We start from the raw sequence: 25,681 nt of genomic DNA, 5'->3' as shown, positions 1-25,681 counted from the left end.
AGCTGCTGCTAACTGTAGCTGCTGTTAATTAGCAAGCTCAGACAACCGTGCAGCTAGCAAGCGATCCTATTAGCTGACTCTGCCCAGACTGGAAGCTCAGAGCACCGGAGGAGTGTTGGTATTGTTTACTGGTGGACTATCATTTCTTAAGGTACAATGTGGCTAGCTGGTTAGCATGCTAACTTCTATAGATATGTCTCCAACCCAGTACATAGATACCTTTGACATAACATCAAAACTGTTATTTCTTCACATTAGGTTGATAATTTAAGTAAACATTTTTTTTTACATTATGAACACATATTCTTACATATTGCGCCTTTAACTTTAATTCATTTTTTTAAAATTAAGAAATGCAATACTTTCCCAATCACCCTAATACAACACATGGTCACAAATTACAGCAAAATTTGTATTTTCAAAGTTGTATGTGATTCAACCAACCCTTATGGGAGACAGTGTGAAGGAACGAGTCATCAACAAGGAGGCAGTGTCCCTCTGACCAGCACTGAGGCTCCCCTCCCACCACCAGCTCACAGGAGGGTGGAGTCTGCAGACCTGCAAATATGTCTGTTTTCAAACTTTGGAAAGAAAATATGGTGTGTTCTTTCGGCTTAGAAGGCCACGCACTCCGTCCCTGTCTATATTTAAAAAAGAGAGGATTATAGACAGACGGATCACCACACAAATTGGGCTAAGGGGAAGTGAACCTCGACCCTGACCTAATAAGTATCCTATTACATAATGGTTTAGTACTTTATCAGGTCATTTTCTTTTCTTTCTTTTTTTTCTCTTTTGGTATAATTAAATCTGACAACAATTAATATCAAATGAGTAGCACTGGAACAATCCCAAAGTGCTCCATAGTGTGCTAGTGCATCTTTAACTATTCTGCATGTTTAATTACCACCCATTTGGAATAGAGTATTTGTTCATATAATGTGATCATATTCTGGTTCATACTATTGAGATTCATGTATTTTGGGGCAGTTATAGCGGAGTGCATTGCATAATCTTAATAAACTGAGGAAAAAGCATGATTCAATGGATTTTGATTGGAAGAGTCTAAGCTCTCTAAAATGCAGGTAAATGTAGATAAACCACAATGAATGAAACCCTTATACCCACCAAGATGACAACGTAGGCGTGTATTGGTTGGTCCATATGAGCTACCCAGCGTGGCTCCAGGTCCCAACAGCCAAAATCCAGCAGATCCCAATGAGTTGCTGCTTATAAATGTACGTAGAGAGAGAAGTGTCCGGTAGGTACAGGGACAGGAGCGACAGTTTCCTGCCACGCAGACACCTGCACTGTACAAAGAAAACACTGCCTGGCCCTAAAAGAGACAATGACCTGAAATTAACGCATGACTTAGAGAAGACACATACATCAGGATCAATCAATTTATCCGCCTGTCAATATCAGAGCTTAGGGGTGGATTTTTACGGAGAAAACATTATACTTCAAAGAAAAGAAAACAACTAGGAGATTGCTGAAACTTGTATTATTGGGTGAAGAACTGTCCAACGCATTATTAAAATCTGGAAGGATAGCGGTGAACCATCAACCTCAGAGGAAGAAATGTGGCAGGAAAAAAATCTTGAATGATCGTGATCAGAAAACACTTAAATGTTTGGTGAAATCAAATCATACAAAAATCAACAGTACTACTCAAGGCTATGTTTGATAGTGAAAGTAAGAGCATTTCCACATGCACAACGTGGAAAGAACTCAAGGGTATTGGACTAAACAGCTGCGTAGCCTTAACAAAATCAGAAAAAAAGGCTTCAATTTGTTAGGGAGCATAAAGATTGGACCCTGGAGCAATGGAAAAAGAACATTTGGTCTGATTAGTCAAGATTTACCCTGTTCCAGAGTGATGGGTGCATCAGGGTAAGAAGTGATGCACCCATGCCTACTGCCTACCATACAAGCCTATGGGGCAGTGTTATGATCAACTCTCCCATCGTCAATACAAGATCTTGGTGAATTAATAAATTAATGCAACTCTGGATGGAAATAAATGCTGTGACATTGCATAAGCTTATCAAAACGATGCCACGGCAAATGCGTGTCATAATCAAAGCTAAAGACGGTTCAACAAAATATTAGTGTGTGGGGGCCGGGCAGTGTATATTTCAGCTTGTGGCATTTTGCCAGTTTCTTTCACATAGTACTTTGCATAATCAATATTGTTATATTCCTTATAGCTATATTTTTATACAAAGCATGGAAATATTCTTTCCTCAGCCCCTAGTGGGCCTGAATGATTTTATTATGTACCTTTGGTCCCAGGCAGGTCCAGCCTAATTTAGGGTCGATGCCCCGCTGGTAAACAGTCTTGAATTCAGCCAAGATTACAGAGTAGTTGGCTTCCAAGACCTCAATGTCATGTCGATGAGCATCACGGGGGAAGAAAGGAACACTTGGGACATCTGGCAGGAAGAAGAGATGAGGCTTCTGAATAGCAGAGTGATCATTCAGTCTGACCTATAGTGAGAACAATAAGAAATCAACTAATCATTCTGGACGATGTTTCCTTCTTACATCGTTTGAAGAAACTGTTTCCTTTCTGGACCAAATGAGGTGTTTGGATTACTTTTACACAAGATTATGAAGTTTTGTTTGCTTTGAAAATAGACTGACAACAGTAAAATTCAATGTAATATACTAATAATAGGAAGCACCAGTTTATGGCATGCATGGAATAAACTTGTACCTGCTCACGGAGGCCCTTATGAATGCGGCCCATGCCCACCCAACTGTAGCGCTTGGCATACTCTTGCAGTGCTGCGTACAGTTTCTTGGCTTCTGCAGATGCCTGGGCTGGGAACAAGGCATGACTCAGCACTGGGGTGAGGTAGCCCTGTCCCTGATCCTCATCCTCCTCTGATTCCATGGAAATAAAGGGAGTAATTTGATCACTCCTCAACAGCTTGGATCGGGCGTTACACTTTGTTCCAGCACAGCTACCACCACGGGACATCATGGACCGCCTCGAGCTTGACTTGAGCTTTCCGGCATGTGCGTGGCCTGGGATTGGCAGGTCAGAGCCCATCCGATAACAGTGCCACAGAAAAAGTAGCAGTACAGTCCACAGAAGGCCACTCAGTGAATGGACACCCAGCTCAACATATGGAGGCAAGGGCAATGTGTTCATTGACCAGTGCATCCTTTAAATTTGTGAGACACTAAAATACTGAAAAAGAAACAGATTAAGAGATTAAGGCAAGGACTGTAAAATAAAAACGTAAATGTAAAAATGTTTTTACTGGCCTAGAACTGATTCTGTAGGTGACTCCAGATTGTCTACATCCCAAACAATGAGCCTTGATGGTGGTGTTTTTATTTGGGGGGATTTTTGATTTGAAAAGAGTCTCTCCTACTATCCAAATACATGTTTTGTCTTGTCAAAGTGTTACAAATCACGGTGAGAGAAGAAGAGGCTATGTTTGCCAAGTCTAATGGGGGCTGATGGACTGTCCTGGTTTCAAACAGCCTACTCATTCATTTATTTCCTTTACTTTAATCCCCTCCAGGGGTCACAAGGAGCTGTTGCCTATCCCAGCATGCACTCAGAAGAAATTAGTGAAACATTTAAGACAGGTTTGCTGGTCAGTCACGGAAACAGTGACCCTTTGGTTTAGTTGCCTCCGACACTGATTTCATTGTGTTATATAAGTCTAGATCTAGCTCTCTGAGCAAGAGGTTCAGCTAGCTGCGGATGTAGTTCAAGATTGCACAGCAGGCAATATTCTTTAGTCATACCAGGGCTTTTCCTCTGAACAGTTTCCTTGGCTGCTCACGCAGAGAATGTCTGTTCCTCCCTTTAATGTTTTAAATGTATTGTGGTTTTATTTGCCACACTGAGGCCAACAAAGTAAACAGGCTAGAGTTCACCCTGGAATGAAAGATTTTTTGTTGTTGTTGTTGCTTTTGCATTTTATAAGCTTCCTAAGTTTTCCTTATCAGCCTCAACATTAATCTAATTATAACTCTTGTGTTATAAATAATGTAGCCTACTTCTAGTCTCAATTCATTTACTTTCAGCTGTTGTTCAGCTGACATTAATAATTTGTCACTTACAATTTGGGTTAACTAATGTAATTTAATAAATAATTAACATAATAAATATGAATTGCATGGGTAGTAAACAAGTCTACTGTGTATCTCTTTGAATGTTAAGTATACAAGAATGGAAAAAAAGCATCCGCATGCATTCAATCTGTGCAAATATATTTTTGCAGATGCTCCAGCACCTCAGCCGAGTCTGACTTTGATGGGCACTCATGACATGGACACTTTTTCGTCAATGTCACCAGTGCCAAAGTGGACAAAATGTGAAAAATTGATTTAAACTCGATTTGATCATTGTGGGTGCGTGCGTGTGTGTGTGTGTGTGTGTGTGTGTGTGTGTGTGTGTGTGTGTGTGTGTGTGTGTGTGTGTGTGTGTGTGTGTGTGTTTGGGAGACATACAGAGTCAGACAGACACACTTAGAATTTTTTTTTTTTTTTTTTACTTTTTCCCAAGAAACAGGAAACATGAGTGTTTGCACGTCTGTGCATGCGCCTGTATGTATATGTGCGCGCGTGCGGATGTGTTTTGGGTGGGAGGGCTCTCTCCTAATAGGTTTATTCAAACGGATTCGTTTCGTAGTGGAATCAATTACATACTAAGCGACGACACTGGCCACTGGAAACACCTATTAGGCGACAGCACGGTTACGCATCATAAAGGTGCCCCATAAATTGAGTCGTTTTTCTTGCAGGCGCTTCAGCATTCATTTTGTATTTGCTCTGCGCCAGCTCCCACGGCTCAGCTGGCTCATGTTTAATGTCCGCATTCCATGTTAGCGCAAACATCCACCCATTACAGGAAACCGCCACGGCACAAAAATGTTCGCCATGCATACCGTGTTGGCACATGCAGGCCTGTAAATGAGCAAACATACACTGCGTGCCGCATCTCACATCTCTGTCTGATTACCTTGATGAACCGTGCAGCGTTGATTGGGACGCACTTCAGCACCGTGCTGGTGGACAGCTCCTCCAGCGCCCACTCACAAAATGTGGATGTCTCCCGCGCGCCGCTGCAGTTCCCGCGTGCCGCCGCTAGGGCGCACCTGAAGCTTCAACACAAATGCCCTCACATCATAGCCGAATGCGTCAACCACACGGTAACCAGCTAGGGGCATCTCACCAGCACAAACCCCGCCGTGTTCTGGGGGCCTAAAGCAACAGGATACAGTCCGAGTAACAGAGCACGAGACGCCGCCTTGAAGAGAAAGGTAAGCGGCATGCACCTTTCAACGTTGCTGAGATGGTTGACGGTCTCACGGTTGTGATGACTGATGCCAAATATCGTCCTCCGCACAAAGAGGGCCGGGGGAGGTGCGAGTGATGCTGCCTGGTATAGCCCCATCATTTTGTCACACAGCAGGCTGGTAATTTCACCGAGGAAACGCCTCGAACAACAGCGGAGAGGCTTTTTGTCACCATTACCATTAACAGGTTGATGACAGAATAAGGTTTAGTGTCCACCTGCGGGGAGGCCAGGCTCGTTTGGTGAATTTTGGAATAGCGCATTTTCGGGCATGTTGTTGCAGATTTGGATGAGAAAACGCAGGGGGGAAGCCTGAATATTTAACCTTATAGCGTGTGCGACGTGTACCTGTCCCCTTCACCTGGACTTGCAGAAACAACTTTAATCAAATTGTCATTTACACCTCTGTATTGAATAAGCTGAATGGATATTTTCCAGATTGAGCGTTGACAGTATCAAATCGCAACGATCCTCTGATCCGAGTCATTGTGGCCTGTGTGATGTAAACATATGCTCAGTACCTGAATAACGATAGAATTTTAAATTATGACTAATATTTTGCAATTTTTTTTACCACTTTAGCCAACATGGGTTATTTGTGTGCAGCCTGTAGTAATTACAAGCCACTGATCAGCAATTACATGACAGTACAAGATACAGTAATCTTTCATTTACATGATTATATAATAGTTTGCTAATCAATCTGATCATTTTAACCTTCCCAGGTCATTGAGTTTCATACAAAGCCATGGGGTTCACACGCCTTGCTGTGATGATGTCTGTCACCATGATACACCTAGTTTCAGGTAACTCTAGTCAGTGCATGTGTGTGTGTGTGCACATTTGTTGCCCACCACAAACATGCACTGGTGCAGTGTGTTGTTTTTTTGTTTTTTTTTTCTCTCAAATCTAGAAGTTTGCATGCAATGTCCTGCTATATAGGTTTGTTTTCAATTTGTTTTTGCAAACAATAATTACTTCCACTGATTGCAGGTATGAGCTTTATGACTCCTGAGCCTGATACACCACCAACATCCACCCCAGACTCGTACCCTCTGGGCGACCTGATCCATGCTGCCCTGCAGAGTAAGGAATACTTAGGAGAGGCTTCTGCAGGCACAGGTACACCAACACAGGCCTTTATGGCTTAGGTAATGTAGCTAGAGTAGAATGACGATTGCTTATTGGAACTGAACCTTTGGACTCTGCAGGTACTACCACCAATCCGACGCAAGCTGTGCCTGGGATGGGGCAGACCGAGTCAACAGCAACAGTCATATCACCAGGCCTGCTCACCACGGCTTTAAGTTCCTCAGCTGCTGCCAGCCAGACAGGATCAAGGAATACCATGTCCTCGCTGCCCATCGAGGAGGAGACAACCACCACTCTGATCACCACGACCACCATAACCACAATGCACATGCCAGGTACTTGCATGCCATCACCTGGCTTCCCCTGAGTTTTGGTTGTTTATTGACGAAGGTTTCTGATAAAGCGATGTAAAAATGCGTGAACAAATAATTAAACATTTCAGCGGCGGCATTAGAGCTGCTCAGTTTTCGTTTGCGCCAGCGTTGACAGTGAATTCCTTCTGAATGACTTTGGTTCCCATCGCAACTCCAGCAATTTGTCTCCTCTGCCTCTCTTTGAAGACAGAGTAACAAGAAGATCTTGACAGACAAGGTAACATGAAACATGTTGTCATAAAATATTCATGTTAAAACATACAACAACAGGTTACTGTATGTGTGTTACATGCAAAGAAAGATTCATGAGTACTTTCTATTATTTAGAAGATTGCCACATTGTCCCAAAGATCTATGCTAGCTATGGAGTTAACATAGCTACCTGCTATATAAATGCAGCAATTTCCCATTTACCTGCTGATAATGTGAAGTTGCATTCTGTAACATGTTCAGCATCCAGTATTGATTTTAGAATTGTAGGTTATTTTTAGCTTGATGTTTGGTAATAATATGAGTTGAAAACAGTCAAGCAAAGTACAGACATGTTTATCTATGCTTCTGGTCTTTAATAATTTATCTTTAATAAATAAACAAATAATGTGCTTTTTGTATTTTTACATTTCAGGATTCATGCTATAAACATTTGGAGGTACAATGCAAAAAGTGTTTACACAGAAGATTGGTTTACCAGCCTGAACTGCTGTGAGAAGAAAGCTGTCAGATGTGTCAGTTAAATGTCTGTAACATGGACGTGTGCATCTTGACTTAGGTGATGGTTAGGATAGCTGGCACTGAAAACAGAAACACATGGTGCAGAAAACAAAGCACAGGGTAGTGAGGGTAAATCCAGGATCTATATTGTCTGTTACTAAGTGGTTGAACCAGGAACACATTGACTTTGTTTTCTTAGCTCTCTCTGTGTACTTTACTGATAATTTTAATCCAAGTAAAAATCTGCATTCATTACCTACAATCATAAGTCAAAAAGGACAAGATGTATGGAGCTCCAGAGAAGCCAGCTAGACATACAAGAGGGACTTCGAATTCGGACAATCGCTGTTCTTTCACATTGTCACATGAAAAGTTCTGTATCCAGAAGAATCTCGACAATAAAGTCTAAATATGCTTTTTGTCTTTTAGGTTCAACAAACAAATTGCTCTTAATCATCGGGCACTACTGTTCACCACTTTTATAGTAGTTAAATTGTAAGAAGAGAAGTATTAATGTGACAAACCAGTCAGTCAGTGACGCCGTCATGACCAGAATACTAATAGGGGGTGCTGAAGAACAGAATAGCATCCTGTATGAGTGATTGTCTGATGTGAGACAACATTACAACAGGCCGGGGTGCCTGTACAGCTCTCACTGCAGGTGGACGAGAGCTGTTACTCATTCTGCTCACGAAATAAAAGACATCATTCGAGCAAAAGCTACAAACGAGAGTTGAGGAAATGTGATTGAGTAGGTAGGAGGTGGGTCAGCTGATTTACACTAGATATGAGGACGGAAATGTCATGAGATGAATGATCTATGAGGTGTGTGTGTGTGTGTGTGTGTGTGTGTGTGTGTGTGTGTGTGTGTGTGTGTGTGTGTGTGTGTCGAGCGCTCTCTCTGTGGTTCCATTGTTTTTGTTTTGTCTTCACATGGGATTGTCATTTCAACCCTGTATAAAACACCCTCTAAGTAGCAAGGAAGTGTCTCAAATCAATCATGAGAACACAGTCAGAGCCTAAAGGAATAATTTGACATTTTCTGAAATAGACTACTTCTCTTTCTTACCGTGAGTGTGATGAGTAGATACTAGTCTCTTGTTTGTGTGGTAAATATGACGTTACTGCTAGCAGCTGGTTAGCTTAGCTTAGCAGAAAGACTACAGACAGGGAAAGTAGGTAACCGGAGTTTTAGAGTGTAAGATAAACAAGATATAATCTGCAGATCAGTGAGCTTTAGTTGCACTGCAGTTGGCTGTGGCTCAGCAGGTAGGGCGGGTCGTCCACTTATCAGAAGGTCAGTGGTTCAAGCTTCCAGCTGCATGTTGAATTATCCCTTGGCAAGATACTGAAACCTAAATTGCTCCCGATGGCTGTTCCATCGATGTGTGTGTGAGTGTGAATGACTGAGTGCAGAAATACTGTGTGGCACTTTTGTTAGGAAGCGCTGCGTGGCTCCTGATCAGCAGGTCAGAACCTTGCAATGCAGCCTCTGCCATCAGTGTATGTATGTGTGTGTGAATGGGTGAATGTAGCAAGGGTTATAAAGTGCTTTGTGTAGTTGTTAGACAGAAAAGCACAATATAAATGCAAGTCCATTTACCATCCATTTTACTAGTCAGAAGATTTTTTATCCTCAGACAGAGCCGGACTAGCTGTTTCCCGCTGTTTCCAATTTTTACACCATGCTAAGCTAATGCTAACAAGCTGCTTGGTCCAGCTACGTGTTGTATTTACAGTAAAGAAATGAGGGCAATGTCTATCTTCTCGTCTAACTCTCAGCATGTAAGCAGGTAAGCTTGTTTCCCAAAATGTTGAACTATTAATACAAATTTCTTGAAAAGAATTTCAACATGCTCAACACATGCTCATTGTGTGTTGTGGATACTAAAATCCTCTCTGTCTTTCACAAATGCAGAAAGGACCAGAATCAAAGTGACACATTTTTCATTTACTGCTACCGTTCTGTATGCTCAGTTAACACTGAATTACTGTATGGCACTTTTTTAAAAATCTGCCATACTGTATATGTGAAAGGTGCTAGGGTGCCTTCCACTTATTGATGCTTCTAGCAAACACCTTTCTGTTGCTGTTCTTTGTTAGTCAAATGGACTGTAAAGCCCTTTCCTCCCCGGATGCCATTTATGTTACAAGTGGTGGTCAATAATTTGATTCCACCGAAGCATAGCAGCAGTTTCAGTTAGTCATTCGGTCAATAAAATAATTTAATGCGGGGCAATGCAACACATTACTGCTTCACCCAAGGCAGTGTTTCAATTCAGACAGTACTCACTGGTAGGAATTACCTTTAATTTTTGCCCAATTTAATTGGTGTACTGACACCTGCATATTGCTACTTACTGATGAAAAGCCAGGTTGTTATTATCAGGCTCAGATTGGATTTCCCTGTCTGACAAGCTCATAGATGAGGAAGAACTGTGGTGCTCAAGCCCACTGTCTAAGATGAAAAATGTGATTATACTAAGTGTAGGTGGTTATTTATTTGTTATTGTGGCAATAAATATAGCAAAGATAACCCTCATGCGAAGAATATGTTGATACTTTGGATAATTATGTGGACCTTTTTTTTTGCAAATCATGATTTTAATGTTTTTCAAATCATCTGAGCTACTCCGCAATCTTTCAATGAAGTAGAAGAAGTGGTAGAATAAGAATTAACCCCTGTAATACATATGCCCCTGATTGATCACTGGCTGAGTTTTGCTCTTGTCTACAACATCCAGTATTAGACACTGCCCCCCATTACACAACAGTACCAATATGGAGACAACAGGAGGGACCATGTTAATGTGGGTGTGGTCCAGTCAACTCACTGAAAGCATTCAGGATCAAAATGGCCCTAGCATTTTTGCTGTTTCTTCTTTTAGAGAAATGTATCTAAAGATGAGACACACATTATAATGACCTGCTTAGAATCAGTCAACCTAACAAAAAAACATGGCTTACCAACAATGCACAAATGTCCCATAGTTACTAGCTTGGTGAACTAGACATTTTTTTAGTATTAACTGACTGATGCTATTAACATCTGCTACAACTTTGGTAATACATAATGTTCAACTTTCAGTTTATGCTTACCACAAAGAATTGTACTGGCGGATGACAATTTCCTGGAGCTCAGCGATGTTTCCCTTGATCCAGTAGATATTTTGATGATGTGCACAGTAGGGGGTTTGTCACTGCCTATCTAGCAGTGCACAGCTATTTTGGTGTCAGTGATGACTATGATTTGCATCTTTCACCACTGACCTACTTGAAAGAGATGAACAGCACAGGAGAATTTTGCGTTTTGTGCTTTTGGGGGGGGGGGGGGGTGTGCACACCCAAGTAGACTTTTCCATGACCACCAAAAAAAAGCTCTTCTATGCATGTTATAGCTGTTTGTTTTATTACATTCCTCAACCAGTAAATGCATGTATATGCATGCCAGAAAAATACAGTTTCAATTTGATTACAGCATGGCAGCTAAGTGGAGTCTGACCTGTATAGTTATAATTCTTGTGCGTGTCAGCCAGACACAATTACTTGTAAGATCAGGGTCTTCCCTTCAGGTTATTAAATCACTACAGCATTGTGCTACATCTGACAGCAGCAGGACAAGTATGTGTAGCCCATCTGCCCCCTCTAATTGAGGGAAGCTTCCGTGTAGCCATTTAATTACAGCACAAGTACAGTACACATGACTTAATCAGTACATAACCTCCAATACATCATGTGCAGCCAGTATTGTGCCTGTGCTTCATCTAACATTTTTCTGATGGCTAGGAATTCTTTATAACTCCCCTTGGTTTTTGCACTGTAGATCATCAGGAGTGTAGGAGGCATCTTGAAGAATCAGTGGATACAAAGTTCACACAGTACACTCTCAGCAGTTATCACTCTCACCAAAAACAGGTCCCTGTGTTGCAACAAGATCACGCAGAAGAAAAAAATTATTTATAAGTGCAAAAGGTATAGTGGTGACATTTTTGTGCCATGAAATGCAGCCAAATGTAACTTAATACAGCTTTAATAATCACCTAGAAACACCTATGGCCATAAACAAAATAGATTATTATTATCATTAATAGTCTTTATTCTTCATCGCCAAAATGAACATGCACAAGCAACACAGCAAAAGACTGCCTGAAACGGGATGAATCTGAAAAGTCATTTTGTTTACACGCACCTTGCATTCACACTCAGCATGCACCTATCAGATGGGAGCCTGGATACACTGGACAAGCATTCACATCATTAGGCCGATCAAATGAAGCCCCAGCTATCTGTCAGCTACTTTCAGATTAATTGGTGTCATTTTGATGGGGACCGCAAGGTCAGCTTACTGTACATGATGGCTCAAGAGGGAGAGAAGAGCAAATAGTTGTATCATCACTAGTGGGGAGGGCACAGATTTTGAGGGGGTGGGGAAGAGCTGAACTTATTCAATAATCATGTTTTCTTCCTAATATTATTTTGTTTCCCACTGTACCAAGGGTAAACTGTATGTCTGTGGCCATGTAAATATGTTACCATTCCCCATGGGTGCACCTCCAAAAATCATTTGACCGGCTAGGGGAAAAAAAGCAATGAAGCCTTTGAGCAAAGTACTTAAACTATATTAAAGTTAGTCATGCTGTTGCTATATTAAAAAAAAAAATGTTTGTTTGATTTAGGAATTTAATTTAAAAAGCATTAGATGTATTTCTCACCACACTTTTTTTCATCTTTTCTTCTTCTGTCTTTTGCCTCTTTTCACAGTACAATGCAATGCGACTTTGTCAGCAATGGAGGATGTTGTCGAGTCACCAGATCCTGCATCGACATCATCTTTTTCCCCACTGGAATGCACCTACAGCATCACTGTGTATGCAGGTTATGGTGTGGAAATTCAGGTAAGGTGCATTATTCCTGTGACTCCATAAACATTAATCGTTTCAAAAACATATTTCCACTGTCCATTTTAATGATGTCTTTGATCTAAGTATACTGGTTACTGCACTTTAATTGTACTTTAACTACTGAGTGGAATATTGACAGTACAAAAATTAAAAAAAATTGTCTGTCAATTTAGATACACAATGGTGCAGTCTAATAAATAGCAGCAGTTTAGTGGTGCATGTTGAGAAGGTAAACCATTCATAATTATCTGCATCTTAAGAACAAAACAAAATAGTAATCACATGGGAGTACACTGTAATTCTAATAGTAACAATGTCGAAGCAGCAGTATGGTCTATCAGCTTCACACTATTAACTTTTAGCTAATGAGGCCCGCGTGGAATGTTGGTTAATTAAACTAAACAACTCAAAAGATGGGGATATATTGCCCATCATTAATGAATTAAATTAAGATATTTTTTCTTTGTTCATCTTCAGTGTGCAATATTTGGATAGGAAGACTTTAACTCTATAGAGTATTAGTTAGATAAGGCTGTAGATCAGTGATTGTGTGTGTCATTTGTTTCTCTTTTGTCCTCCAGGTGAGGAAGGTGAACCTTTCTAAGAAGGAGTCCCTGACGATCATGGGGTATGGCGGCTTGGGACCAGAGCTCTTAGCCAACGAGACCCTGATGAGAGAGGGCCAGGTGATTCGCAGTACAACCAATCAGGTGTACATCCACTATCGCAGTCTCCAACAGACCAACCATGGCGTGTTCAGCCTCCATTATCAAGGTAAATTAACCCTTCAGGTTTCATGAAATAACTAGATGTGTTTGCTAGATGTTTTCACTTGCACTTTGGATTTATGTTTTGGTAAACAGTAAGATAATTTTAGAGATTTACGTTTTTCTCATAGTAAAAAAAAGCATAGTAGATGCGTAGATGCATTTTACAATTTCTGAGCGGCACATTCTTCCATGTGTCGTGTTGCTAACCCTAGCCAAGCAACACTGAGCTCTACAAGTCCTGTAAGGAGAAAGAGATTTCAAATGAATGACAACATTTATTAGGGATCATGAGGGAAAGTTTTTGATGATTAGACTTCAGTAGTATCTTGATGAATTGAGGACTCATCATGATAGACAATGCCAGCGTTGTTGAAGTGACAGCCAGTGGAAGATGGCTTCTGCTTGGTCGAGTCACCTGGGACAATCTGGCGTTGGCGTGGTGGTGATGTGGGAGGTTAAGAAAAAGCCAGACTGACAGCATCTTGAAGATCTAAAGCTGTAAAGATCAACACGCAACAGATTATTTGGTGGAATGTGGAGGGAAAACTGAAGGGTCACAAATTTTGTCAGGATGTGTGAGAGAAAATATCCTTTTTGAGCTGTATACTTAACATTTTATTGTCCATTTTACTGAATGAATGTCATTTTCTTCCTTTTGTTTTCATCAACAGCCTTTCTGCTGTCTTGCCCATTCCCTCTGTCTCCTGAGAGCGGTGGAGTGACAGTGACAGATATCCATCCTGGAGGTCAGGCACACTTCCACTGTGATCCAGGTTTCCAGGTTCGTGGCCATGAGGTGGCTACTTGTGTCAATGCAACACAGCCCCACTGGAGTACTCCTGAGCCCCAGTGTGTCGGTCAGTAAACTGTTTTAGATTTGAATTAAATGTAACGGTTGATATACGTGCTAGTCTTTGGAAAATAATGTGTGGAATATTATTTTGCCTTAGCTGTGTCTTGTGGAGGGTGGATTCGTAACGCAACAGTGGGCCGGATATTGTCTCCACCCCCTCCATCTGTCAGCAACCACAGTAATGGGAATAATCTAAGCTGCCACTGGTTAATAGAAGCCAAAGAGGGCCACAGACTCCACCTGCACTTTGAAAGGATTGCACTGGATGAGGATGATGATAAGTAAGTTTGTGTTTTTCACTAGTGTGTGTGTGTCACAGAGTCTGTTTTGTGACTCTGGTTTTAGGGCTGAAGAGAGTACGCCTGTTGATGTAAAACGAAATTACCAATGTCCTGTTTGTTTTGAGGTTGGTCATTTTTGTTGTGGTATCTTATCTTACAAATTTGAAAACTCTCGAGTCAGTCAGAACAAATATAGCATTCCCTTTATTTGTTCTGACCTTTGGTTCATGTTCAGCTGAACTGAAATTAATTTTAATGCTTTATTTGCTCATTTTTTTAAGCATAGTGTTTTCATTTAGAATTTCACACCCCTAAAGCTACCCAATTTATGATCGACAAATAATAGACAATTTAACCTTGATGTAGTGCTCTCCTACCTCTGACTTCTTCTATGCTTCTCTATGCTTCTTTCTATGAATATTCTGGCTAATGCATTACCCATGATGCAAATAGTTAGTGTTATTGCTTTTTTGCCTCGACCCTGCCCAAGTAGGCTAGGTAGACAACAACACTACCCAGCACCATTACTTAACCCTCATTCGCTCCTGTGTCTGTGCCCTTCAAAATGATTGACGTATTGAAAAACAATAACATGAATACTGTTTAGCTCATATTCAAAAGTCCAGAACAAACCCTTAAAATTAATTTCTAGCTACTCACATACGCCCTACACGAAAGCAAAACATTTGTATTCTACACCAGTGTCTTATATCTGACACCAGACTTGTTGACGTTGACTACCTTCAATCTGATACCAATACACATTCACACCCCCTATTCAGATACATCTCCCCTATTTCTCTAACTTACCATTGTGCTTTGTTCCTCTCAGGTTAATTGTACGCAGTGGAAACAGTTCCCTGTCCTCCCCGCTCTTTGACTCAGACCTGGATGATGTCCCAGAGCGTGGGCTGCTAAGTGAGAGCTCCACACTGTACCTGGAGCTCACAGCTGATTCTTCCTCTATCCCTCTGCTTCTGGCTCTGCGCTATGAGGGTGAGCAGAGAGACTTTGGATACTCGGCCTGCATCCTTTTCTTTACATGAGGTCTTTTCCACGAGTTATAGATAATTTGTTATGATTTTTTATATATTATAACATAACTGGCAATGAGGTAAATAGAATAGAGCCTTCTTAAAATCCAAGCCTGTCTTGTCATTATTGTGTTTTTTAAGAGCACCATAATGAGCTACATAAGTGCTTACAGTCTGCCCACACTTCACTGGGATTTATTTTAGGCTTTGGCAATGCTCACTGCTTAAGCTTTTAGCGTCTTACACCTGGGTTTTTCTAGCCAAGACGTTTTGAGATTCTGGGTCATCCCAAGTGAAAAGCTTCACTCCCACCTCAATTAAGTAGGTATGACAATGACGTCAAGCCGGGGAAGAACTACTAGAACAAAAAAACAGGATCTGTGGAATAGGTGGATACTTTTAGTGTGTGTCTAATTTCTTATTCTCTTTTTTAGCTTTCGATGATGAACACTGCTGGGAGCCCTACATGCCCCATGGAAATTTCAGCAGCAGCGACATCACCTATCAGCTGGGCACCACTGTGACCTTCACCTGCTCTCCAGGCTTTGTCATGGAGCAAGGTTCAGGGACGATCGAGTGCGTCGACCCCAGCAATCCCCACTGGAACGACAGCGAGCCCGTGTGCAGAGGTAAGAGCTTTGGCTGTATTTCGAATAGATGAGAATTCTGCCAGCATCAACTTGTTTTTTTTGTTTCTTGTTTCTCGTCCTTCATTCTGTTGTTTCTTGGCTTCATTTTCTTGATTGAATTGAACACATGGAGATCTGCAAATTTTGTGAGAAGTGAGAAAGTCATTTGATTCATTAATACTCATACTGAACTGCGTTGAGATGGGTGCCTGAAGTGTCAGGATGTTGTCACCACGCTGACTGTGTCATATGCTCATCTGCTGCCATGCTGTGAAAACTGAGAGGAGCAGAGAGACTGAGGCAGATATACGTAAATCTAGCAGAGATATTGCTTCCTGTCAGAGAAACACAGGTGCTATACTTTAAACAAAGCGTTTAAGATGACCTGAACTGTCATCATGTCGTGTGGTATATCTGCTTACAGGAAAGCACAAGTAGTGCATACAACAGTGATGTATAGGGATGGTGGGATATCAGCAACCTGAGTCCTCTGCATGGAGAAGAGGTCGGAGTTTTTTATGGTTGTCTTGAGGTCTTGCTTTTCAGTATTTAGTCCATGTTGTATGATTCTGCTCATATTTTCTCATTATGCTCTCTCTGAAATACATTTGACAAATGATGTTGTGGTTAAAATGTTCCCAAGGAACTGTCTGTACACTGGAAAAATGCCATTCTTCCAAAATTAGTATGAGATAAGTAAAGATATCTGCAAGAAGAATGAAAAAGAATTGCCTAATAAGTGTCTTATGTGTCACTGAAATGTCACTTTCTAGCCGACTGTGTCTTATATCAATTGTAATGAGATATTTTGACTAGAATTTAGTCAAATATACTTTTAAGTTTGTAGGATGTAACTGCCTTCACGCACTGTTTCTCACATGTTTCTGTGAACAATCCTTTATTCTCTCCACAGCTGGACACGTGTGTGTGTTTTTTGTGTGTGTGTGTGCGTGTGTGTGTGTGTGAGTGTGAGTGTGAGTGTGAGGGTGTGTGTGTGTGTGTCGCTTCACAGTTTTATGCCTCAGCTTTAATTGGAGCTTTAATTGGAGTTGCTTTCTGTCCTGGTATTTTATGTAACGTCAGCAGCATCCTCCAAGCAATATCTAATTGAATGTTTTCTCACAGGCAACAATGTCGGTTGGTGGAAATAGAAGTGCTACATTTGGTTCTTCTCACTTTAATTTGCACTCTGGAGTTGTCACCTCCGTAATGATACACTTTTTATATTATAAGATGCCGTGGTTAATGTGAAGTGATGAGGTATTTGTGTCAAAGTGATCTTAATTTAACTTACTAGGGCTGCACAATGTGGTAAAAAAAAAAATTTTTAAAAACATGTTGTGATCAACATGATTTTTGCATCACAATTGTCATTTTCACCGAAAAGATGTGATGATCATTAGGGTCTGTACCAAGCAGAGGTGATTTCTTACAACTGGAGAACCAAATTTTTAGGTCGGGGCATTTCTGCAGCACTACAGTGCTTCGGATATTGGATTCGATATACGTAAGAACATTTTAGAGACTGTTTAAGTGTTGTTTCAAGTGTTTTAACTTTTAATATGTGTACATGGTATGATAGGGTGACCATATTTTGATTACCAAAAACCAGGACACTCGGCCCAGCAACAAGATATGATACTCAAAATGTACTCAAAGATGCCTTAAAATGAACATACATTTAAAGTATGCCTCCTCTGTATGGATAGAAAATGGATATATTACAAACAAAATACTATCTATAACCAAAGACACACATTCAGACATGCTTCTCAGAGGTTACTGAGGTTTTATTATAAGTTTCAAAAACAATGAATGAAATAATGATAGAAATAATGTCTCTTCTGTATTAGAAAAATAAATAATAATAAATAACTGAAAAATACCTCTGCTATAATAGCAATCCAACTACTACACTCACCTTGCACACTTTTTTTTTAATTTTGTTCGGTGTCCATGTGGGCTTTGAGGTCCCTGGCACCCCCATTGGACACCGAAACATATGTACTGGGTTTGCACACGGTGCACGAAGCCTCCCACTTGTCCCAACCGGGACAGTAAGTGGGGAATTTCTTTTGTAGCTCATCGTTAAATGTGCATTTACGCTTCGGCATGATGATGCAGGCAGTAGTGCTATGGCTGTCGGCTCGCTCGTTGTGAGTGTAAATGTAGCAGCCTCTCAGGGATTACGTCCCATGCAGCGTCAATTTAATGGCCCAATGAAAAACAATGAAAACCAGGACATTTCACCACTTTATAAAAAAACTCCCGGGACGGCCAGGACAGGACGTGAAAACAGGACATGTCCTGGGAAAAAACAGGACGTTTGGTCACCCTATGGTATGAACACCTGGGCACAAAGAACAAAAACAGATTTTACAACTACAAACATGGCCAGTAAAATTAAAGGGAAAGAGCAGAAGCAGCTGGGATGTGTTTAAGCCATGCAGGTAAAATAGAAAGTGCAGAGAATTGTGTCTGATACAGTTCATCCCCTTTTTAAAGAATCCCCCTGAGACAGACACTACAGAGCAGCTGCAGTGACCAAGAACATTTACTAAATGAATTCACACATTCATCATCATTCACACTGGAACCATTTTCACTCTTGTTTTTCTGTACTGTGCATGTAGAGTTATTTATTATTGTGTGTATTGCGATTTACTACAGTGTGTTTTTAACCACCCTGTGAAGTCGAAGGCAAATTTCCACATTTGTGGACAATAATTACTTTTATTATTTTCATAGTTTTTTTGTTTTTTTACCTTTATCAAAAAAAGGTCAGCTTCTGTGATTTGGATATTGCACTTTGGAATAATTGAGCAGCCCTAGATCATATGCTGTATTTGATCTGCCCAATAGCTGCAGGATAATAGACAACAGGCAGACTACAAATAACTACAGTTTTTAATGATGCTATGCAAACAGCACGGATGTGTAACTAATGAACGTTTTCAATAAGCTGTTTGCTTTTGATACCATACACTATTCAGCACGTCTCTCTCCTTTAAGTGTCTTCTGAGATCTTTATCAACTCTCCTTGATCATTTCACTCCCACCATTAATATTTCATTTTTCTCCAGTTGCTTCTCGTTTTCCACTTTCTGTTGTTATTTCATCACCTCTTTCATCATTCTGTCTGTCTCACCTCAGTTTCTCTCTTCTCCTCTGCTCTGTTAGCTCTGTGTGGAGGGGAGCTGACCGAGCCCTTGGGTACCATCCTGTCTCCCGATTGGCCCCAGAGCTACTCCAAGGGGCTGGACTGTGTATGGCAGATCCATGGGAACGAGGAGAAACGCATTGAACTGGATGTCCAGATGTGAGTATTGCTAATTTAAGCCGATGCGGCCTCTAATTTTCTAATTTGCTGAGGTCAAAATTCTCTTTCAGCCAAGTAGACTTCATAACCAGGATGATGATTATTATCTAATGGGGGAAAAAAAGGATGTAATAATGACCAGGACACCAGCAAAGCCATTTATCCAACCATGTATTTCACATCAAACCAGCGAAGAGCTTAATCTAAGGTTGGCAATATGACAGATTTCTATAAGTAGGGGTACATGTTTCAATACTACTTTTTACAGCATTTTATATTATTTATTATTTCATCCACAGACAGAAAAGTATTTTGAATAAATACATAAATACTGCATAGAGCTGTTTTTAATCCTTTTAGAAAAGGTATTTGTTGTTCTCACGGTGGTCTGAGCACAAAATGTAAGGATTAGTTGGCAAGTTGTTAAATGCGTAGGACAATCTCCCCATACTGCCAAATGATAACATCTTACATGCCAAGGGTTTTCCATACACTTTAAGTGAAGACTTGGATTGGTGGAAGATGGTAGACAAGAGATCAGAGAGAAACACACTGTGCAAAAATTATGCATCAATTTAACCAAAATCTTGGTGTCAAAATCAGCTCATGTGTGCACCACATCCAGGCAATTTCAACTCATATGATTCTTATTTATTTCCTTTTAACATCTAATAGCAAGTTTGCATTGTGATGAATGTTTGTTTGCAGATTGTAGGTAGATTACTGAACATCTTTGGTCCATATGTAAAGTTGACCGTTATTGAAAGTAATATTGCAAATGAAAGGGAACAGAAAATAATATCATGTTGCAGCTTTACATAATCTCCTGCCTGTCCTCTCTGTGCTGTGTACTGACTAATAAAAAATACCAAGTGGGTGGACTGCTCATCTTAAAAACAGCATCTCTCTGAAGTGAAACCTCCTTTCTGCTTTTTATTCTCGTCTTAAAGTTTAAACATCCGCCACACTGATGTGCTGACCGTCTTCGACGGTCGTGATCTCATGTGCCATGTGATCGGTCAATATCTGGGGTCAAGAGAGCGTTTCCAGGTTGTGTCTGGGGGGTCAGAGGTCACCATTCAGTTTCAGAGTGATCCCGATGATTCCAGTTTCATTCTGAGTCAGGGATTCCTCATTCATTACCGTGGTAAGTACAGTCCTCGTGGCTCAAAATGCAAACACATTTTTATAATTAAAATATTCAGCAGGCTTGTGTAGAAGTCGACCTTGAACAGGACGCGTGAGGTCGGCCTCTACTGAGGAAGAGATCATAAATAACCTGTCTTAATTTCCTTCATTGCTCTCCTTCTGTGTCGTGCAGAGGTTGAGCCAAACGACACCTGCCCTACCCTCCCCAAAATTGATTTTGGCTGGATCAGCTCATCCCACTCCTCCCCCGTGAGAGGCAGTGTGCTGACCTATCAGTGCCAACCGGGATATGACATCAGTGGCTCTGATATTATCACCTGCCAGTGGGATCTCTCGTGGAGCAGCAGTCCACCTACATGTGTCAAAGGTGAGACGCATAGTGGGACTTTAAAGATCTTAACTCATCATAGAAACCTTTGTTAAGGGCTGGGATCTGTATGTGATAATTAAATAGTTTTTAAAGTGCATACGCAAAGAAAAGTGATCGCTGTGTGCAAAGGTTAGATAAGATGAAGACATTGGTAGTTTTATTCTTTAACAAAACATCCAGGTTTCATTCACGTTTTTAGCTTTTAGCAAAAACAGTCAGTGCCGTTATCATCCAGGAATCTTGCTCCTCTGGTTTTTATTTAAAAAATCTTTGGAAATAAGCTTTTCCTCTTTTTGCCAGGAGTTGTATGAGAAGATTGACACTACTCTCATTTTTATACAATAAATATAACAACAGCCAGTTAGCTTAGCTCAGCAGAAAGACCAGAAACAGGGGAAAATAGCTTGCCTGGCTCCATCCAAAGGTTGCAAAATCCTCCTACCAGCACCTCTAAAGTTATTTGTTTAATCCATACAAAAAGTGTTTAAAAACCACAAGTTGTGATTTTATACAGGGTTGTGTGCTGGAAGTTAGTAACCAGCCCAGAAAAAGTCTGCCACGCAACTCCCTGAAAAAAGGCAAAATGTTGTTTTGACACTTTCTTTTCAGCAAGAATTAAACAAACTACATATAACGTGTTAATTGTTGAGCTTTGTATTCGATGGGAGGAAGTATTTGTTATCTTTGGACAGGGCTAGGCTACCTGTTTCTCTTTGTCTCCAGGTTTTATGCTAAGCTGAGCTATCCTGTGGTTGGGACCTTTTATTGCATGTCGTTCCAAAGCCCCCAGGTATCGTGTTGGGCTTTGAAGCCAATTTGACGTATACATATTTTAAATAGTGATCAAACCATGTAATAACAACTTCCCCTGATGCACAAGTGCCTTTTTACATTAGCTTACTTTGTGAAAGAAGCAGCTGTCAATACATTTTTTTTGTGTGTCCGTAAGTTAGCGGCTTGGTTGGAGGAAGTCTCTGTTGTACACGCTCTATGGGCTCCACAATTTGGGATTTGGATAATTTTGTACCTGGGGAGTCAAACTTTTTGGCTCCATGCGCCACTGAGCAGCTTTCTTAGGAATGAACACAGCCCTGCCTCTGACACTGTATCTGGTTTCTCGTTAATAGATCCATGGTCGATCCTCTCTCTCTATATATATATGTATATTGGGGATATATATATATATATATATCCCAAAAAATAATAAAAGATAACTTTTAACTTTTGTCAAAAACAGCTAATGCACTCGTCGTCTGTGCTGCTATAACTCCTCTGTTCTTTGCATTAAAGTACTTGTGATGAAGTCTATTGGCAGGATCGAGTTAAAAACTATCATCTGTGTCTGACTCTGTCCCTCGCAGTCCAGCAGTGTCCTGATCCTGGAGAGGTGGTAAACGGAGCGCGCTCAGTGCGTCCTGAAGCAGGGTTTGCCGTTGGAACAGTGGTCCGTTTCTCTTGTAACCAGGGCTACCAGCTGGAGGGTCCCAGCCAAATTTCCTGCCATGGACGAGACACTGGCACCCCCAAATGGAGCGACCGCAGCCCAAAGTGTGTCTGTAAGTCCCTCTCCTGCACTCAGCTGCTATTATCTGTCTTTTTTATGCTTAATGCTGCAAATTTGGAAGTACGCTGCAAATTCATGACCGTCCTCTGCGTGTTTTTGCATGCCCTGAACAGTAAAATATGACCCGTGCCCTAACCCCGGTGTTCCTGACAACGGCTACCAAACCTTGTACAAGCACAGCTACCAGGCAGGAGAAACTCTGCGCTTCTTCTGTTACGAGGGCTACGAACTTATCGGTGAGGTCATCATCAGCTGTGTTCCCGGCCATCCCTCTCAGTGGAACAGCCCGCCGCCCTTTTGCAAAGGTAAAGGTTTTATTGTCTCAACATTCATATAAACTGGTCTGTTTTTTAGGATCAACTGCCTTTAACAATGTTTTATTTCAGTGTTTGTTGATTATACAATGGTACAATGCTCTTACCATACCATTATCTTAGTAACAGAATATACTGATGATCAGCATCAGATATGGTGAGGAGATGCTGAAGGTGCATTTTGGACTTAATGGTATAATTTTGGATAATTTACCTAATTTTTCTCTGTTTTCTTTTCATTTCACACAGTGGCATATGAGGAGCTCTTGGATGATCACAAATTAGAAGGTGATTTCTTCTCCCATCTGTGATATTTGTATGAAGTCAAACATGTTCTTCAGACATCATTTTTAATCTGGCAATGGACAACTATGAAGTAAATGTTGATTGCGCAACGTAACTGCTATAGAAAAGTGACACTTTCAGTGTATCCTTGCTTTCACAATGCAATTTGTCTGACAGAAGTGAAATACAGGCTAAATGAATGAATGCATTCACATTTTGTCCTGCGTTGTTGTTGCTACTCTGAGGAAACAAAAGCACTCCAGTTGTCTTTGTGACAGCAGCACCAACAATAATACTACTTGAAAATGCTAAGAGAAGAAAACTTGTCTGTTTCTGCCTAAAGGCGACAACATGTAGGCTTTTAATTCCTTGCTTTGGCACCATCTAGTGGCGATGTTATGAACGACATTGTAACCTTTTAACTATTTTTTCTGTAGTGTCCCAGTCATTCGAGCCGTCCCATCAGATCCTGAGTGAGAACATTGCTTTGGCAATAATCCTGCCAATCATCCTGGTCATCCTTCTGATTGGAGGAATTTACATGTATTACACAAAGTGAGTACGCTAGCTATCAAATCACAAACACTCATCCATGTCTGCCATTTTAATACTTTTCTTAATGTTCACAATAATCTTTATGCTTCTGTCATTTTATTTTCTAATTTGCAGCATATGCAGACTAGAATGGAAGCCGCTCTTCTGGAAGTCTCTTTCTCACACACACTCCTACAGTCCCATTACAGTCGAGTCCGATTTCAACAACCCTCTTTATGAGGCAGGGGTAAGTACTGCACTCTATATTTATTTTAAGTGATACCTTAGACTATTTTATTTGTATTTTTTGCATATGTCTTTTGAAATATATTTCATTTTAGAGTCTTAGGTTATGTTTTAGTGACTGTGGGTGTTTTCTCACTTTGCCAGCAGGATACACGGGAGTATGAAGTATCCATTTAAAGAAGAAAATGTCTCGGTGAGAATTTAAAACCACAGAAAGATTCAATTCTTTTGGAAAAACAAATTCATTAGGCCTCACTCCCCTTTTATCATTCATTTTAAGTTATCTTTCTGTTTTTACCATCATTGTATCTCTGGTTTATCGATTGTGGAAGTGCTTTATTTTGATTTGTTGCACTGATCTATGGTGGTCTGCCAAACGTGGGTCCTACTTCACGGTCCAGCTTTCTGCATCATTTGGACTGGTGCCTTATGAAGGGTAAGAAATTGACGGCAAAGAAAAAAAACAAGAGTGTGGGCGGCATGAGAACATGAGAGAGGAAAAGGGTGAAGGGAAAGTGGTTTTATTTATTAAATTATTATGAGGCCAAAACATTGGAGAACTTGGCAATACTTTATTTGTACCTATCAAGAGTTACAGTCATGAGGACACAGTACACACTGAATGTTTTTCTTTAGTTTTTATAGTGGCTCATGTGACATTTTACAAAGTGAAACAGTAAAAGGGAAGAACACTTTCATTTCCATCATGAGAAAAGTTTGAGATCAACACAGTCATTTTCTCTCTTCCTCACTTTGTCTTTCCTTCTCTATGTATCACACACACACAAATTGAATGTAAATATCTGACTTAATATTAATTGAGGTTGATATATATAATAAATTATATATATAAGCCTCATATATACACTTATACAAGGCGGCGGGAGGTTATATATTTTCATTATATATGTAATGAAAATTCAGTGCCAAAATATAATGTTAAATAATTTAATGTCCCTAAGTGTTTCATCTGTTGTTGCAATACTGTTTACAAAGACAGTGTTTATTTTATTCTTCGCTGTTTCTGGCGTGCATCGTCACCCAGTGTCACATGACATAAGAAAAGGTGAGGACATGAATGTCATTATGCTTAGAGCATGCACTGATTGTAAATTATATTGCTTCTGCTCAATCTTGCCATTATCATTATAGTTATTGACAGTTATCATTGTTATCAGATTTGATGTTGTATGCACTATGTTGATGCAAAATTACAAACTTGGCTGCTTGCTGTGATGCATTATGTATTTATTTAAAACTGATTGTTTAAACAGTGAATGTCGTCTCATTCACTGTGCCAAATGAAGGATCTTGGAGACTGTTGCTTTGTAGACTTAATTCTTCTCTTATCATCAGTAGCATTTCTTTGCTTCATATATAAATACACTCTTTTGAAGGCAGTAAATTATTTGCTGAACTGGAAATAAAGTCTCTGTTGAATGGTGTAAAACTTGTTGATTTTTATTTTTCCAAATAATGAGGCTTCTACACCTACATTTGCGCATACACCATACCAAAATGGTTATATATAACTCATCCAGAATATCACAATTGTAGGCTACTATACATTTTAGAGATCATTTTGAAGTTGTATGGCTTCTTTATAGCTACAAGAGGAGAGCAACAAGAAATACACAAATCAAGGTTAATCAATATTTTAGGTTGAACCCATTCAGTAATTGATTTGGAAATTAAAGTGTATCTCTCCGTAATGAGGAGTGATTTTCATGCAGTCATTCTTACGTAATGATAGTTTCTGTAAAGTGGTTAATGATCGGTCACTTTATTTCGAAAGTCTTTTACCGGAAGTGGTACCAGGCTCTAACATTCGTATTGACGCTAGCTTGACGAATTACATATTGCAGTTCTTCACTGTGACCGCTAGAGGGCAGCAAAGATCCCTGATACTGAACGCACTCACTCAATATGTAC

At 40.3% G+C, this 25,681-nt stretch overlaps 2 protein-coding genes across 3 annotated transcripts in view; one reads left to right on the top strand and one right to left on the bottom strand.

Moving 5' to 3' along the window:
• asphd1 (aspartate beta-hydroxylase domain containing 1) overlaps positions 1-5,073 on the bottom strand; it is a 7,981-nt gene extending 2,908 nt beyond the window's left edge. The window contains exons 1-5 of the mRNA XM_084371444.1: positions 4,988-5,073; positions 2,720-3,199; positions 2,284-2,490; positions 1,129-1,336; positions 445-558 (exon numbers count right to left, since the gene is read on the bottom strand). Of these exons, the coding sequence (XP_084227570.1) occupies positions 445-558; positions 1,129-1,336; positions 2,284-2,490; positions 2,720-3,172 (982 nt within the window). The 5' untranslated portion in view covers positions 3,173-3,199; positions 4,988-5,073. The remainder of the gene's footprint in view (positions 1-444; positions 559-1,128; positions 1,337-2,283; positions 2,491-2,719; positions 3,200-4,987) is intronic.
• An 89-nt stretch (positions 5,074-5,162) lies between these two features.
• sez6l2 (seizure related 6 homolog (mouse)-like 2) lies at positions 5,163-25,199 on the top strand. Of its 2 annotated transcripts, none has more exons than XM_084371443.1 (19): positions 5,163-5,288; positions 6,049-6,129; positions 6,317-6,445; positions 6,535-6,750; positions 12,262-12,395; positions 12,983-13,175; positions 13,843-14,028; positions 14,122-14,305; positions 15,138-15,301; positions 15,774-15,968; positions 19,149-19,287; positions 20,238-20,434; positions 20,609-20,803; positions 22,168-22,362; positions 22,484-22,675; positions 22,934-22,972; positions 23,407-23,524; positions 23,639-23,750; positions 23,897-25,199. In XM_084371443.1, exons 2-19 carry the CDS (start codon positions 6,072-6,074, stop codon positions 23,924-23,926), a joined length of 2,676 nt encoding a protein of 891 aa, XP_084227569.1. In that variant the 5' UTR covers positions 5,163-5,288; positions 6,049-6,071; the 3' UTR covers positions 23,927-25,199. The 2 variants fall into 2 exon arrangements, with proteins under 2 accessions (XP_084227569.1, XP_084227568.1); XM_084371442.1 differs by having other exon boundaries at positions 5,164-5,288; positions 23,894-25,199.
• Positions 25,200-25,681: the final 482 nt, after the last annotated feature.

The sequence above is a fragment of the Pagrus pagrus genome (assembly GCF_965226575.1).
Source record: "Pagrus pagrus genome assembly, chromosome: 13".
NCBI lineage: Eukaryota > Metazoa > Chordata > Actinopteri > Spariformes > Sparidae > Pagrus > Pagrus pagrus.
This window is presented reverse-complemented; position numbering and strand designations above follow the sequence as displayed.

Bases quoted from the DNA above. Each gene is read 5' to 3' on its own strand.
- sez6l2 (XM_084371442.1), top strand. From the start codon at position 6,072: ATGGGGTTCACACGCCTTGCTGTGATGATGTCTGTCACCATGATACAC. The intron at 6,751-12,261 runs GTACTTGCATGC...CTCTTTTCACAG, and splicing joins AACCACAATGCACATGCCAG to TACAATGCAATGCGACTTTG. The intron at 15,302-15,773 runs GTGAGCAGAGAG...TCTCTTTTTTAG, and splicing joins TCTGGCTCTGCGCTATGAGG to CTTTCGATGATGAACACTGC.